At 46.9% G+C, this 14822-nt stretch overlaps 7 protein-coding genes across 7 annotated transcripts; 3 read left to right on the top strand and 4 right to left on the bottom strand.

Moving 5' to 3' along the window:
* Nucleotides 1-187: 187 nt before the first annotated feature.
* On the bottom strand, nt 188-1287 carry EYB26_008752 (uncharacterized protein; the record flags this gene model as incomplete). The annotated part of the gene is made up of 2 exons (XM_054268003.1): nt 188-716; nt 770-1287. The coding sequence occupies 2 exons, from the start codon at nt 1285-1287 to the stop codon at nt 188-190; spliced, it is 1047 nt and encodes a 348-aa protein (XP_054123978.1).
* Nucleotides 1288-1996: 709 nt separating this feature from the next.
* EYB26_008751 (uncharacterized protein) lies at nt 1997-3703 on the top strand (the record flags this gene model as incomplete). The annotated part of the gene is made up of 1 exon (XM_054268002.1): nt 1997-3703. The coding sequence occupies one exon, from the start codon at nt 1997-1999 to the stop codon at nt 3701-3703; it is 1707 nt and encodes a 568-aa protein (XP_054123977.1).
* Nucleotides 3704-4756: 1053 nt separating this feature from the next.
* On the top strand, nt 4757-5422 carry EYB26_008750 (uncharacterized protein; the record flags this gene model as incomplete). The annotated part of the gene is made up of 1 exon (XM_054268001.1): nt 4757-5422. One exon carries the CDS (start codon nt 4757-4759, stop codon nt 5420-5422), a length of 666 nt encoding a protein of 221 aa, XP_054123976.1.
* A 669-nt stretch (nt 5423-6091) lies between these two features.
* EYB26_008749 (uncharacterized protein) lies at nt 6092-7589 on the bottom strand (the record flags this gene model as incomplete). Its single annotated transcript, XM_054268000.1, has 2 exons — nt 6092-6273; nt 6326-7589. 2 exons carry the CDS (start codon nt 7587-7589, stop codon nt 6092-6094), a joined length of 1446 nt encoding a protein of 481 aa, XP_054123975.1.
* Nucleotides 7590-8670: 1081 nt separating this feature from the next.
* On the bottom strand, nt 8671-10774 carry EYB26_008748 (uncharacterized protein; the record flags this gene model as incomplete). Its single annotated transcript, XM_054267999.1, has 6 exons — nt 8671-9229; nt 9291-9359; nt 9416-9647; nt 9703-10031; nt 10086-10371; nt 10441-10774. The coding sequence occupies 6 exons, from the start codon at nt 10772-10774 to the stop codon at nt 8671-8673; spliced, it is 1809 nt and encodes a 602-aa protein (XP_054123974.1).
* Nucleotides 10775-12132: 1358 nt separating this feature from the next.
* Nucleotides 12133-12793, top strand: EYB26_008747 (uncharacterized protein; the record flags this gene model as incomplete). Its single annotated transcript, XM_054267998.1, has 2 exons — nt 12133-12179; nt 12226-12793. 2 exons carry the CDS (start codon nt 12133-12135, stop codon nt 12791-12793), a joined length of 615 nt encoding a protein of 204 aa, XP_054123973.1.
* A 634-nt stretch (nt 12794-13427) lies between these two features.
* EYB26_008746 (uncharacterized protein) lies at nt 13428-14114 on the bottom strand (the record flags this gene model as incomplete). Its single annotated transcript, XM_054267997.1, has 1 exon — nt 13428-14114. The coding sequence occupies one exon, from the start codon at nt 14112-14114 to the stop codon at nt 13428-13430; it is 687 nt and encodes a 228-aa protein (XP_054123972.1).
* Between the last annotated feature and the right edge of the window lie 708 nt (nt 14115-14822).

The following is a 14822-nucleotide window of genomic DNA, read 5'->3' as shown; positions in this document are numbered from 1 at the left end:
CCAGTGAATTTGCTATCCGGACTTTCAACTGGTCCAATTCAATGGGGAAAAAAAGTCTCATCTAAGGAAACTGCTCTAAAGGAATGTAAACGATACTGAAGACACGGGGGGATTTGAACTACGTTGAATTCATGTTCCTTAGTACGACTAATGAAAGTCGTTAATTTCCATCGAGCGCCATGAGCTTTCATGGAGTTTCCTCAACGCGGTATACCAACTTCTCTCCACTGACCTTGCCGGCCTTCATATCGTTCAGCCCCTTCAAAACACCCTTTAGACCATCGGCGCCGAGCTTGACACGATGTGCCTTCAATTTACCTTCAGCCAATAACTTCTCAGTCAATGCAATGAACTTCTTGGTATACTCAAAATCTTCCGGAATAGCGGGCAATTCCGCGCCTTTTCCGAATTTGAATGCCTCGCCAAAGACAGTGTACATGAGTGTATTGACGGTTTCAACGTCCTCTCGCGGACTTTTGACATTCAAGATGTTGCCATACTTTGCGCCGGGTTCTGAGGTGAGTGCGTCTGAGCAGATTTTGGCCGAACCTTCTTCACTGACGGTGTCCCAGGCATATTCAAGTTTGTTCTGCGTATATTCGCGGATCTGGGCTCCCACATTGGGCTCGTTGTAGTCGAACCACTTGTCAGCACCGAGGCTTTTAACATAGTCAAAGTTGCGTGGTGAGCATGCTGTAATTACGGTATATCCAGACCTTTAACTACCTGTTAGCATCCGGTATGTCTAGCATTGATAGTAGAAACTCACAATTTGGCAAATTGAATACCTAGAGCCCCAGTCGCAGTCGACCCTCCATAAATCAAAACTGGAATATCGGTTTTGACCGGATCATCCGGAAGATTCAATTTCAACGCTTTCTGATACAACCCTTGCATAACCGTAGTTACACCCAAAGTAAGAGTTGACGCATCTTCAAACGACAACGAATCCGGGATCTTTACTTGAATGTCCCCTTTTGCAAGAATGTGCTCGGCAAATGCGCCATCTTGGGGTTGGACCGAATTTCCACCATGCGCAACGCCAGCGATACGATCACCCTTTTGCCATTTCTTGGTGACCTTTGAGCCTACTTCCTCGACGATACCTGCAAAATCGCAGCCGAGTAGGCCGCCCTCAGCGGCGAGACCAAAAGCTGCGTGCTTCCAGTCAGTTGGATTGAGGGCAATGGCTACGGGTTTGACCAGGATATAGTCGTCTCGTAGCTTGGGGACTGGCCTGTCAGTGACCAAAGCGGGGGCGTTGTTATGAGCGACGACAGCCTTCATTTTGCCAGTTCAATGTTTCTGTAGTGTGATGTTCCAGGGAAGAATCAAGAAGAATGCGTGGAGAGATGCGGCGTTTTATGAAACAGCGACCAAATCGCGAAATGACAAATCCGACAGAATTGTCGAATTGAAAAGAATGAACGAACCTATTCATCATCATTCGATTAGAAATTGTTCGATTTGTAAGTTAATTACGTCAGCGCATCAGTGGAGACTTTCTGATCCTAAGCCGGAAATGTCCTCTCTTAGGGTTAGACTGTTGACTTGGCCGTACCAGGAACTAGATCCAGCACCATTCATTCGGTATCTGCTCTCTGTTGTATAGACACTCTTGTCGTCTGTGTCCGCGAGAAGTCTCAAAGGCACAGACTCATTTCCATCTAGACTATTATTACCCCAGAGAAGCATAGACCGCGCGGCTTAGGAGAACTGCCCGCCTGGCTTCATTTCGAAACGCTTTTGCCCTGATTTCCCGCCAAGTAATGTACCTAATTGGCCGGTCAGTGGATTTGGCATATTTGTCCACTTTTTGAAACCCACCTCAACTCGCACACCAAACTCATCATCAATCGCGCAGTGATCTAGAAAACATACCTAGAAACTCAACGTAGGTACGCCAATTCGTACCGGATAGCATTCACGGAAGTCGGACTTACCGACAAGATTTAAGCATACGGTACAGCTCAATTCGCGCTGTTTCCTTACAAAAATGCCCACAACCACACTTCGCGAAGGACTGGCTTACACACCACAACCCCTCAAATTCGGCACCAGCGGTCGCCGCGGACTAGTCGTTGACCTGACTCAGCTAGAGATATATACGAATGTTCTCGCCGAGATCCACTATCTGCAGTCTCTTCCGCTCTCCGAAGGTGGCATTCAATCTGGAGATGACTTTTATTATGCATACGATCTACGTCCTAGCTCTACAAAATATGTAGAAAACAACCGTGGCGGCCTCTGTCAAGCCGTGGAGCAAGCCTTGAAAGATGGTGGCATGCGGCCTTTGAATTTAGGCGCCATCCCCACGCCAGCCCTGACCTATTTTGCGCTCCAAAGGGGCAAAGGCAGTATCATGGTAACAGGTAGCCACATCCCATTTGACCGCAATGGGTACAAACTCAACACCAGCAAGGGGGAACTTATGAAGAAAGACGAACATCCAATCAATGATTTGGTGGCCCTTACTCGGGAAAAGCTGATGGAACAAGAGTTCTCTGAATCACTATTCGACGAACAGGGCATGTTACGCAACAAACCATCCACCCTGGAGCCTGTCTTGCCCGAGGCTAGAAGCGCATATATTCAACGATTCCTAGATTTCTTCGAAGGCGAGACGTTGCAGGGAATGACGATCCTTGCTTACCAGCACTCGGCCGTCGGTCGTGATCTTTTAGTTGAGATCTTCGAGAAATTCGGCGCCAATGTGATCCCTGCCGGAAGAAGCGAAACATTCGTGCCCATTGATACCGAAGCTATCGACCAGGCCCAGCTTGATGTAGTTCAAAAGCTATACGACCAAGCCGGCCAGTCATCCATCAACGCCATGATCTCTACTGATGGCGACAGTGACCGTCCGCTTCTCCTTGCGCCCAGAAACGGCAAGCTCTGCTTCTTCGGTGGCGACCTCTTAGGCATGATAGTCGCACAATTTCTCCGTGCAGACGCAGCGGTCGTCCCCATCAGCGCGAACGATGCAATTGATTATGGATCCCTGGCCGAAATCACAGAACCAAAGACCAAAATTGGAAGTCCCTACGTTATCGCAGGCATGCAGCTAGCCATTGACAAAGGCCGTAGCCATGTCTGCGGCTGGGAGGCTAACGGCGGCTTTCTCACCGGCTCGGACATGAAGCGCAACGGGAAAACACTTTCAGCACTCCCTACTCGCGACGCCATGCTACCTCTGCTTTGCGCTTTGTTTGCGGCCAAGAACGAGCACATGACACTTCCGGATCTGTTTGCTACACTTCCTAAGCGGTATAGTCGTGCTGCGTTACTGAGAAACTTTCCTCGGTCCACGAGCCTGAAAATCATAGAGCGATTTTCTCCTCCTGATGCTGTCATGAGGGATGTCTCGTTCGATGCATCTAGCCAGATAATCGTGCGGGACTCAAACAACTCCCAACTCGATACCACAGAATCTCATGCAGGTGACATCAAGAGAATCCGCTCCGAGCTCGAAAGTATCTTTTCATCTGAGCGTGGGTTTGGTCCCATCGTTCGCATCAACTATACCGACGGAGTGCGCATGTACTTTGGTAACGGCGATGTTGCTCATTTCCGGCCGTCTGGAAACGCCGATGAGCTACGTATATACGCCATTGCGGATCAGCAGGAGCGCGCTGATGACATTGCTGTGCAGGGTGTTGCTGAGCCCGACGGTCTGCTGAGACGTCTTCAAAGCGTTGTTTGAACATATTCGGTTCTTAAGGGCGATCTCATAGTCTATCATCTATCATATTTCATGAAGGTCTTTCAGCTAGTCAATGAGATCCTTTCCGCAGCTGTAGAACGTCATGCTCAGAGTAAGAGTTAGTTCTAGTTAATTGCATATACCTACTTGATGGTGGCCAGATCCATTCCGGTTACCGTGGTTGCCATTGCCTATGGCTAAGGCTTCAGCAATCAATTCAGTCATCCTCAGCGCACATTCTTGTCGACAGAGGGCGTCTTCTTCCTCTGCGGCTGGGCGACGGGCGATTTTTCTCTGCTTTTCACTGTTAGAGATGTGAGCTATGATGGTGCGGTTATACAGAGCACGCGTCCGCCTAAGGAGAGAGGGGCAGTCTCGATGGCAAGCCACATCTAACAAGCCTAATGGGGAAGGCAAGAATAAAAGAAGAGAATAAGCAAACAAGTTGATTAACTATGAGAAGGAAACAGCTAGCTTAGAATCTACATAACTACGCTGTAGTAACTAGTCCTGAAGCGGGGTTGACATGGCGCTAACCCTACCTCCATCACATTGCAAAAAAGAAAGATTTCAGCTCCAATGGACGCAACCGATTTTGTGCATTTGATATCCATATCAATATTCTACCATGCTACGTAATAGTAAACCTGCTAAGTTAGATAACTGTTCGATAAGTGTGAGGAGGCTCAGCAGGAGGCGCTTCTTACACGGTCAGTGTACACCCATGTGTACCCGAAATGGAAATTATAGACGATTCATAGCCTTGCAACAAGCCACTGAATCCCCGCACCTACAACACCCTGTTTTATGCTTTGTATGTATCTGCATATTTAGATATATTGTGGCTTAGCTCAAGTTACTACTAGGTGCTGATTAAAAGGTCTACGTCGCCCACAGAAAAGCAGTTTGTGGTAATACATATATACTCTTGCGCTCAATAATCATCAATCCAAGACTGTGTGCAATACCAGTATCGTGAGTATCGCATGGCAGCAATTCAAACCTTTCAGAATCAGAAGCTAACAAGGAGGGCTAGACTACATTTCGACCATCATGGGTAAAGAAAGCACTATCTATATTGAAACGTCCCTAGAGGAAGCTGCGAAACACCCAAATCCAGGCGTCTTTGAATCTATGCTCAAGCAACTCACAGACTCTGAAGACAAAAGCATCAGCGAAGAGGAACTTCTACTCCGCGCCTCAGGAAGAGGGGACGTGGCGGTAGCAACACAACTACTTCAAAGAGGCACAGACATAGAAGCCCGCGACAGCAGCGGCTGGACACCCCTCCTCATCGCCGTAATGCAGCACAAAACCCCCATGGTCAAACTTCTTCTCGAATACGGCGCCGAGCCAGACGTCAAATGCCATCTCGGTATTCGAACGCCCTTACACCAAGCCGCCGATGGCGGGTATGAGGAGATTACCGAGTTACTCTTGACTCACAGGGCCAATCCTAACTTATACAATGATAATCGCCGCAGACCTCTTGTATTTGCTGCCGCGGAGGGCCACTTGTCGGTAGTAAAGATGTTGTTGGATCATGGCGCTTATTCGCAGACTAAAGAGGATCCTGAAACGCCTCTGTATTGGGCAAAACGGCATGAGTACGAGGATATTGTGCGATTGCTGGAGCCGCTTTGCAAGGTTGAGTCGAAGGTGGTTGAAAAGAGTGATGCTCATGCACACAATAAATCGGGCGGATGCTTGGTTCAATGACTCTACCTGTCGTATACAATGGTGCTTGTATGTGCTATCTATACAGGTTAGTTTTATAATTGGGATGATAATGAAAGCCAGGGAAACAAGGAAACTTGTCAGGATATTAGTAAACCTCATGTATTTATAGCTATTACCAGGAACTTCTATTCCCCGTTTAACGGCAAAAACACTATACCAGCTTACTCGGAGGAGTATGAAGTTGGTGTTAAGATAGTAGTTCCAAGGTCCGTAGCAGGGCATAATTCAGTGGCCTTAATCTTATGCAATCAACAAACCATAGAAAGGGTCTATCATCTACATATCTATATTTCAGTAAGAATTCAAGGAAGCATAGAACGCCTGTAGATATATAAAAAAAGGAACATAACTTGGCTAAAGGTAACTAAGCCAACGTGGTAGAATCCAATATTAATCAATATATGTCACATGAAGGTCAAAAAGAGGAATAAATAGATCATTCCATCTGGTTTGGGCGGCGGTCTAATGAGTAAGGGTATATGCAGGCGTAAATTTGCCCAGAAACAGAGGTAAAATAGACTGTCGCCACAAGGGGGATTTTCTTTTCCCAAGTTTGTTATATACACACAAGAAGAGAATGTCTCAACGGAAGAAATCAAGATACTTCATGTTTCTAGTCTTGTTTCGATGTTGAGTGTTGATGCTGAATTAAGCGTCAACGTCAGGCATCTTGTCAGTTGTAAGAAGAATTTCCGGCTCCAAGATGGCATTGGGGCAGATATTCTGGTTTGCATAGTTGTGATACCGAGCGAGAATATCGGTTTTGGCAAGATTTTTTTGAGGTCCAAAAGAGAAATGGGATACGACCGAGGTGGTCTCGACCAAGACAGCTGCTATTTGTTAGGGGACAACCTTCCTTGATAGAGCAGAGTACCAACTTACCTCGATTCAACATTGTGGGTAGATCCACAGTGAGCCTCTGCTCATCATCTGGCTGCAAATTCGACAGGTTATCAATGATGTCCTTTCCCTTGATAACCATGAAATTGATGCTGATGCGACTGCCATTCATGTCCCATGTGCTGACTGCTTCTTCGTCACTTCCGTGGACCATAAAGTACCGCCCTAGCCTTCTGTCTTCAATATTCTGCAACAAGGAGTAATGTGCCTGTGCAGCAAGAGGCCAGAAGTGAAGATTGTTGCCAAACGCATTATACTCTGATTTGGCGACGGGTGTCTTATATAACAGACTCAAATTTCGTGTCGGTATCCAACGATGCAAGGGCACGTTTGTTCTGTCGTTGACGCCGAACAGGGAATAGAAATGATCCAGTTCAGGCATCTCCCACTCAGCTCCCGACCATGAAGGGAGCTCTGAAGCACGCCAGATGCCGTTTTGTTTGGAGGCGAGATTGTCCCCATTTGGTCTCACTTCGGGTACGTATGGATGCACGGCACCCATGTGGTAATGCACCCAACCAAGAGCCGGATTGTTGACCACGTTGGACGACACCAACAGCGCTCGTGGGTTGTTTACCAATGTCATGACTACCCGCGGGATAGCACTTTGGTCGATAAAAACAACATCGTCATCCATCTTGACATATATCGTATCGGGTTCCGTGAAGGCATGACGATAGATGTTCATGTATCCATCACCTCCGTTTTCGTTCCTAATGGGCAAAAACGTATACTCATTTTGTGTCCCCGCAATGTGTTCTCCGTAGGTCAAATCGTCGGTATCTTCGGTGTTAGCAGCCCAGATCACCTCGTCCAGCCAACCACCATACGATACCAGATTTTTGCGCAAATAACATTCGAGCAACGACGCGCGATCGCGACGGCCATAAAATATAACGCCAACGATACGCATTCCATCGGGCTTTACCAGCGGCGTCGCAGAGTGGTCGACATGGCTGGTGCCCTCGTCGGAATGATGAATCGTCACGGATGAAAGTTCAGGTGTGGGAGTGGGGTCATAAGCAATCGTGGGCGTAGCTGCAGGTGCCTTTCCGGCCGCATGTTCGAGGGAGGAGGAGGATGAGGTCGAAACCACCGCTGGCGGTTGTAAAAATACCCACGACAAAGTAACCAAAAATAAACCAGTAACTGCCAGAAATACCATATATGCCATGCGAGATAGATGTGAGAACCTTCGAGGGAGGTCGCCCCAGCGCCTCAGCGACTTAAAATCGGCTAGGTCCATCGCGACGTTGAGCGAAGGGGGGTGTTAATAGTGCCGGGATGTGATACCGTTAACGCGGGTTCGTCCACGCAGTTATTCCATATTTAATTATAATAGTCGAGTCGCTTGTTGAAACACAATAAGAATATTCCCAGAAAGTGGCAGCACTCTCCAAAGCCTGTCTGGGGGGAACGAGGCGTGCTGGAGCCAGGATAAAAGAGAATGAAGACTTGGTAGAACGGAAGGGAAAGTCGGATGAGTTAAGGATAGAATAATCATCGGCAGGGAACCTGCGAGGATACGATCTAACCGTTTAAGGATTGGCTCATACCTGACAGCCAATTAGAGTAGCGTAGCCGACTTGATCTATCTTCTTTGGGCTTAGCGTTATCGACACCACATACTCCATGTACTTACTATGAGCACTTTGTACTTATGTACCCGGCAGGCCGAGCCCAATTCTGGCCAGAGTCTGGCTGTGTATTCTCCGCCAGATGGAATATCAATCAATTATCAAATACTCCGAGATAGGTGTTTGCATTGTACTCCAGTTTGGAGCGAAACCGAGACATGCATGGTTGGGTGTTTCAAAGAGAACCAAGGACAGGAAAGCACTTATTACGAGTAAACAGCTAAGAAATCTGTAACAAACTCAGCCTCAGCGGATCTCGTCCGACCGCCAAGGCTTCGGTGCAAGCCAATTGAATTACAGAAAAAAAGAGCCAGACTGGCCTTATCTGTGCTAGTGTATATCAAAGCGGTAATGCCGGAATATACCAGGACCCTGTTTACATACACATTGTACTACATATAACTATGGTTAGTTAACAGTTCGAGACCCTTTTCGCATCGCTTGGTTTGTCTACTATGGACCGTGACTAGAAACCCATCTAACAGAGCCTCGATATGTAATTGACGATCAGTCGACGGCAATCTCTGAGGTCTATTAATGACTTATCCCCCCCACCTGGCATCGAATCTTTGATTTGTTCAATGCGAGGGATGTCGCTTCAATGCACTACTACGTACTATAGTAGCCCTAGAAATGTACATGCAGACACAATTTGCAAATGTTCTGGAGCCCGTTCAGTAATGAAGGACATTACAACGGCTTCTCAACATCATTAACCGGCGTATGCTCAACGGTCGCCTCAATTTTCTCAGTCATCAAGTGCTTAACACCCTTCAGACACAACACCGACCCAATGCCCAACACCACAAAGGGAATAATACTCGCCCACGCCAAATGGTATACATGCGCATACGCATTTTCACTCGCGATTTCGGCCGCCGCGGCAATAGTTGAATTCACACCAGGGACAGAGGTCAATGCTGTCCCCGCAGACATGGCGGCTAGAAGGGCAGAGATGCCTGACTCGGGCAGTCCAGCATCAACAGCAGCAGTGCTGACTTTGGATGCGTATGTATTACGTAACACGCCATTGATGATGGCGTCGAGGACGGCGGAACCAAATGCGCCGCCAACTGCGCGAGCGGAGAACGCGAGACCGGTGGCTGTGGAGAGATGGCGGTGGGGTGCTGTGAATTGGACGAGAGCAACCAGCAAAGTCAAGGGTCCGGAGAGACCAATACCGATTAGGATGTTGAAACCGATTTGGGCTTTGCTCATGGCGGGCGTTATCACGGTGTAGGTGATTGTTCTATATGAATCATCAGTGGTGTTGCTATCAATAGGTATCAATTGGGGAAAGGAGGACGTACGCGACCAAAAAGAAGCCAAAGGTAACAACCAACGGCCACTTGAGATCTTTTGTTCTGGTCGAGTACCATCTGCAGCAAAGCCATGTTAGCTTTCATAATTTGACAGGATGCGGGGAAAGACTTACGTGATCACCATGGAGCAGAGAGCTGCCGAAGCATTGTAAGCCAAACCTCGGATAGAAATGCGCAGGGCACTCGTCTCAAAGCCAAGGTATAGAGTAACCTGTGGGATGACACTTGTGACGGCACTGTAAAAGATCCATCCTTCGACGGCAAAGGCAAAGACCGATAGAGCGAAGTTCGGGGAACCTTGGAAGAAGACGTGGGCTACTAGGCCGTCATCTCTGCCTTTCCATTCTGTATTTTTGTTAGAGCAATGTTCCTTGTAGAGGGGAGATGGAAAAACGCTTACCGTATAAACAAAAAAGAACAAACAGAAACAGGCCAACACCAAGGGGAGCCGCAACATGCACATCAGCCCAAGCATATAATCCCGCAGCCCAATTCAGGGACAACAGCAGACATGTCACACTGGCAATAAACATGAGAGAGCCGATAGGATCACAGGCCCAGAAATGTTCCTTGAATGACATTCTGGGGTAGTCGGATCGGCGGGTTGGATGATAGAATAACAAAAGTCCAGCGGTTGTAGCAATGTGTAAGGCAGCCTGGATCCAGAAGATATCTCGCCATCCGCTTGGGTTTGCTTCTGTTACTGCACCGGCTACTAAACCACCTGATCTGGTCAAGGTCAGATATCATGTCGACTTGGATCCTTGACGGAAGGAAACTTACATTCCACCAATAGCACCACCCATATAAGCAAACCCATTCGCCAAAGCCCGATGCTTCAATGGCAAAATCTCACTTGGAATGGATTGCACAATCGCAATTGTCGCGAGCGTTGCACCAATGAGTATACCGCCGCCAATCAACATACCGATAGAAGTAGCCTTTGCGGAGATAACGGCACCCACGAACGCAATCAGAGGAGGCACAGAGGCAATATATTTTCTGTCGAGGACGTCGCTCAGTCGTCCCACGATAGGTGACAATACAGATTGCATCAGGAGAGGGCCCTCTATATTCGTCATCATTAGTCCCAAACCGCACCCATTATGGAGAAGCTGAAGGAGGCAAAAGGACATACGAATAATCCACCCAGCAAGCGCGCCGGCGTCGGGACTATCCCTGCCCAAATCACGAATTATGAACGCTATAACCGAGCCTGCACCCGTGACGACAAAGACCTGCGCAACAATGGCGAAACAAGAGACCAACACGACCATCCATGATCGCCAACTTAGGTTGACTTGTTCGTCATATTCGGTTACATACTCGGGTTCTGCTGCTGTCGTCTGTTCTCTGATGTCGTTTTTCTCGTTCACATGGTCGTTTCCCCGTGGGGACAAGGTCTCGATTTGTTCCACCTCCTCGTGGTTGGTACCCTGGATGGGTTGGGAAGTTTTGGTGTCTTGGGTCATTATGACTTTTCAATTCCGTGTCTCACTGGGTATATACCCATGCATTATACTAGAATCATTCCAGGGAAATTGTCGGGGGATCTGGGCCATCGCAAGTATTTGTATGTCATTTTTGTCTGGCCTCCTCCCCATGGGGTAATGATTCGGTACTTTCGATTTGTACTATATGCCGACAAGTATGCGGGGAATACACAAATCATGAAGTCGGGGGAAAGTCCGTTGATATTTTGCAGCCCCACACGCTAATTGAGAGTTTAAATTTGACTCAGTGTCCATTGTCCAGTTGAATAGTTACTTCTTTGACCGAGAGGCGATGTGATGCCGTGTATGGTGCCGACTTGGTAGCTGAGACGGTGAGAATCTACCGGGAAAAGCGTCGACTACATACAAGACTGTCAGGGAGGGATAGTCGAGTAATATAAAATCTCCTAGCTCATCTGCACTCGCATAGTGATTTTCCCGGGGAGAAATGAACCTACCCAGTAGTCTGGTTTTCGTGAGGGGACTGGCCACTAAATAATCTAGTTGTGCCTACTCTCGGAGTACGTAGTCTGAGAAAACTTTGGATAAAAATCCGAGGTGATCAAAGTTCAAATATAGCGACACTAAACTAATCAAGTTCATTCCAACGAGATGGATCTTTATACCAAAAGAGGAAAGAAAGGTGAGAGTCTAGCCGTGGGGCGTGCAGCCTTCCGGAGCTACGATTCAGGTAAAGTCTGGATTCTACATTGTTAAGTAGAGCAACAAGTTTGGGCAAATCCCGAAAACACTCACGCCGTGCATCATGTTGGTGTAAGTTCTTGGCTTTTAATGGTCCTTCCTGACGTTTCAAAGTCTTTCGGCAAAGAGACAAGAAATGATGCCGTTAGCCCTAATGTTTCCGAATCGGGTAATAGGTGTCATTTTCCGTTCCAGAGGTTGTTGTCAACATGCATTCTGGTATAATACTCATACATAACGCGCTCTTTTCTAGTATCATATCTACAGCTTCATAACAAATTCTATGCTAGATTTGAGGTGACCATGGGGGGTCAGGTTACAACCAACCATGTGAATCATCACGGAATTGAAATGTTCCGTGAAATTTGTACAACTTGACCATACTTAATGTTGTAGCTTATCTCGGACACTTTGAATATGAGCTGGTCTGTGAAACAGTCACACAGAAACCTATTCATTCATTGGTTAGTTTGAGAGGATACTTTTCCCCTGTAATCAGCACAATGTTGTAGGTGTATGCAAGGTCTTTTGACCACATGAACGATGCTTGTAGAATTTCCAACACTTTTCCTATGGTCTACGTTGTTAACCATTTGAGGCATTTGAATACTGATAAAAATTACCCCCTTAACAAAATGTTCCGGCTACCTTTTAGCAGAATACCAGAAATGTCCGGTGATCAGTTAGTGAACTGCAATCGCAATCATGCCATCATTGATACTAAACAGGAAGCCACCTCCTACCAGCACCGAGACAATCAAGCTTCGAGGCGAAATCATCTTCATCCCAACCAACGAAACCTACGCAGAAAGTGACTCACACCTCCTTGAACCCACCCTCCGCACCCTATCCATACACCTCTATCTCTGGGACGACCGACTGGTCCTTTCCGGTCGTCAATTCCTACAATGGAGATGCAGTCATAAATTCAGAGTCGTGATCAGACGAGACGGCGACTCGGGACCTTTGTTTGAATCTTTGATAGAGTTTGATCGGTCTCCGGATACGAGTTGGAGGACTTTAAGGGCCGAGATCGAGATACCGACGCGGATGCATTGGGAGGATAAAGTGCGTTGCAAAGTAGGTTCTGACGGGAATATGCCGGTGTATGATGTTCGAGGTGTGGTGTTGGGTCACAAAGAGATGAGGATTCAGTTCATGGCTTTTGGGAATACAGAGGACAATGGTCCCAGATTGATGCACATATACAAAGACGACGATTGGAATAGAGAGCGCGAGATTTTGGCTGGTCTTGGTTTCGACAAGTCCGTTATGGCTGGTCTTGAGGAATTGTAGTGAGGGTCCTAGGTATGTCATTCTATACTCTGCTGAGGGAATGTTTGAGGCTGATTCACTCAATACTCATATCGTCGTCTACTTCAAGTCAAATGGAGTCGATATATCAACAAAGTTTGACTCACAAAGCCGACATAAATAGCTAGGATTGTGATACTTCACTCGCACTTCTCCTTTTGATTTCATACCGCAAACCTTCCTCATCACAGACGTCTACCCTCAAATACAACCATCTACATATCCCTCGTCGCCAGCAAAGCGTTAGCGTCTCAAAACGAACATGTCTATAAATGAACATGCCCTGCTTAGACAGCAAATTGACAACAGCTTGAACGCCCTTTATAGCGATGTACCCAATCTTCGCTCAGTTGTATACCTCAAAGGCAAACTCAAAATGACTTCAATCACCGATTTCACGCTGGACATTACCCTCTACGATGTCGCATCCAATAGGCAACACCCCTTTGATTGATGTCATTTGGCAATGGTTTGAGATAGTGATCTACCCAGAGACGGTCTACTATGCTTGCACATCTCTTTCTGTTCTGGATATTCTGTTTCTTGGCTCTATATACGGAAGGGGAAGCGTTGATGATAGAAATGCCTCTAGGAATTCCAAATATAACACTCTTGTCTATTGCCCAACGTTATTAATCAACAAAAGCCTTTCTAGCCAGCTCGTCAGCATCCCTATTCCGTTCCTTTGCCACTGCCAAAACAACACCGACACATGAAAAACCTCTTCCAGCGCCCTCCGCAACTCTTCCAGAACCATGAACCGAATAGCATTTTCTATCACTTCACCTCTCTTATCCAAAACCCCATGTCTTTTCCACTGCAACACCCAATGAGTCACGCCCTGCAGAAGATAAGCCGAATCAGATTTGATAATGACCATGCGCAGTTTTGCGCCCTCAACACCCTTCACCACGATGATATTCATGATCGTTATGAGAGCTTGGATTCCAGCTTCTAACTCGGCTCTGTGGCTCGTTGGGGGATTGTCGAGATCTTGCAAAAGGCGGGTCTCGTTGTGTTTTGATTCCGGCGCAAGGTAGACTCCAATAGCAGCCTTGACGGTGGTAGTGCCGTTTTGATTGTCTTGACACCGACAAACTCCCTTTATCGCGATCACGATACAGCTGTAATCGGGCGGTAGGTTGCCGCAATCAGGACATGGGGTGCCGCAGTCACAGGCTAGATATGTCCATTCTTTGTACCGGCATTCTACCGTGTCTGAATCAATAGCTTGGGAGGGATCGAATATCCGGTCATATGCCCAGTCTCGTCTGCCGTTTTTTTCTTGATGGCACACCGTCATGTTGAGACCTGTTTGGTGAGAGTGTATTGTAATGATCAGCACTCCGAGCAGTATTCTCCACAAAGAAGGTTTTGTTAATAGAATGGAGATTTGAAATACCGCACAGAAGCAAAACCATCATGATGATGAGTATATCGACCATTACCTGTGTATGTTGACTTCCAGAGTTTGAAAACATGGTAGGTTCAATTCTGTCCCTTAAAAAAATAACCTTAAAAGAGGATGTTGGATTCATGATATGATATAGATTCTTACAAATGAAAAGGCTAGGATATGAATATTTTGTGAAAAATAGCCAGGGAGACTAATGGAATGGTCACAGATGAGTTGGGAGTGATAGCTTGTCAAATGCATCAGACTACATCAAACAACTATTGCATAACTATTGCACAATAGCTTCATGATGACTTGGTGTTGTTTTCATCAAGCAGAAATTCTTATTTCTTCTATTCGTTTGACAGGTCCTATACCTGCTCCTTTCCTATAAATCTGCCTTTCACCCCTGTTCGACTCCTCTTCCTCCTCTTCCTCTTCTTCCTCATCCTCTTCTAAACATGAGGCCAGCATCAGCGCATTCTGTTTTCTTACGCCAAAAGGCCACCACTGATTGTATTCTTAGAGATAGCCTCGTTTTATAGATAGCTAGCTCATATGGGCGTGGAAAGCCTGAATATAACCCTCATGAATGACGTCCGACCCGAGGGGCTC

This window comes from Talaromyces marneffei, chromosome 7 (assembly GCF_009556855.1).
Source record: "Talaromyces marneffei chromosome 7, complete sequence".
In the NCBI taxonomy this organism is placed as follows: Eukaryota; Fungi; Ascomycota; class Eurotiomycetes; order Eurotiales; family Trichocomaceae; genus Talaromyces; species Talaromyces marneffei.
Note: the sequence above shows the minus strand (reverse complement) of the source record. Positions and strands in the feature narration are given on the sequence as shown.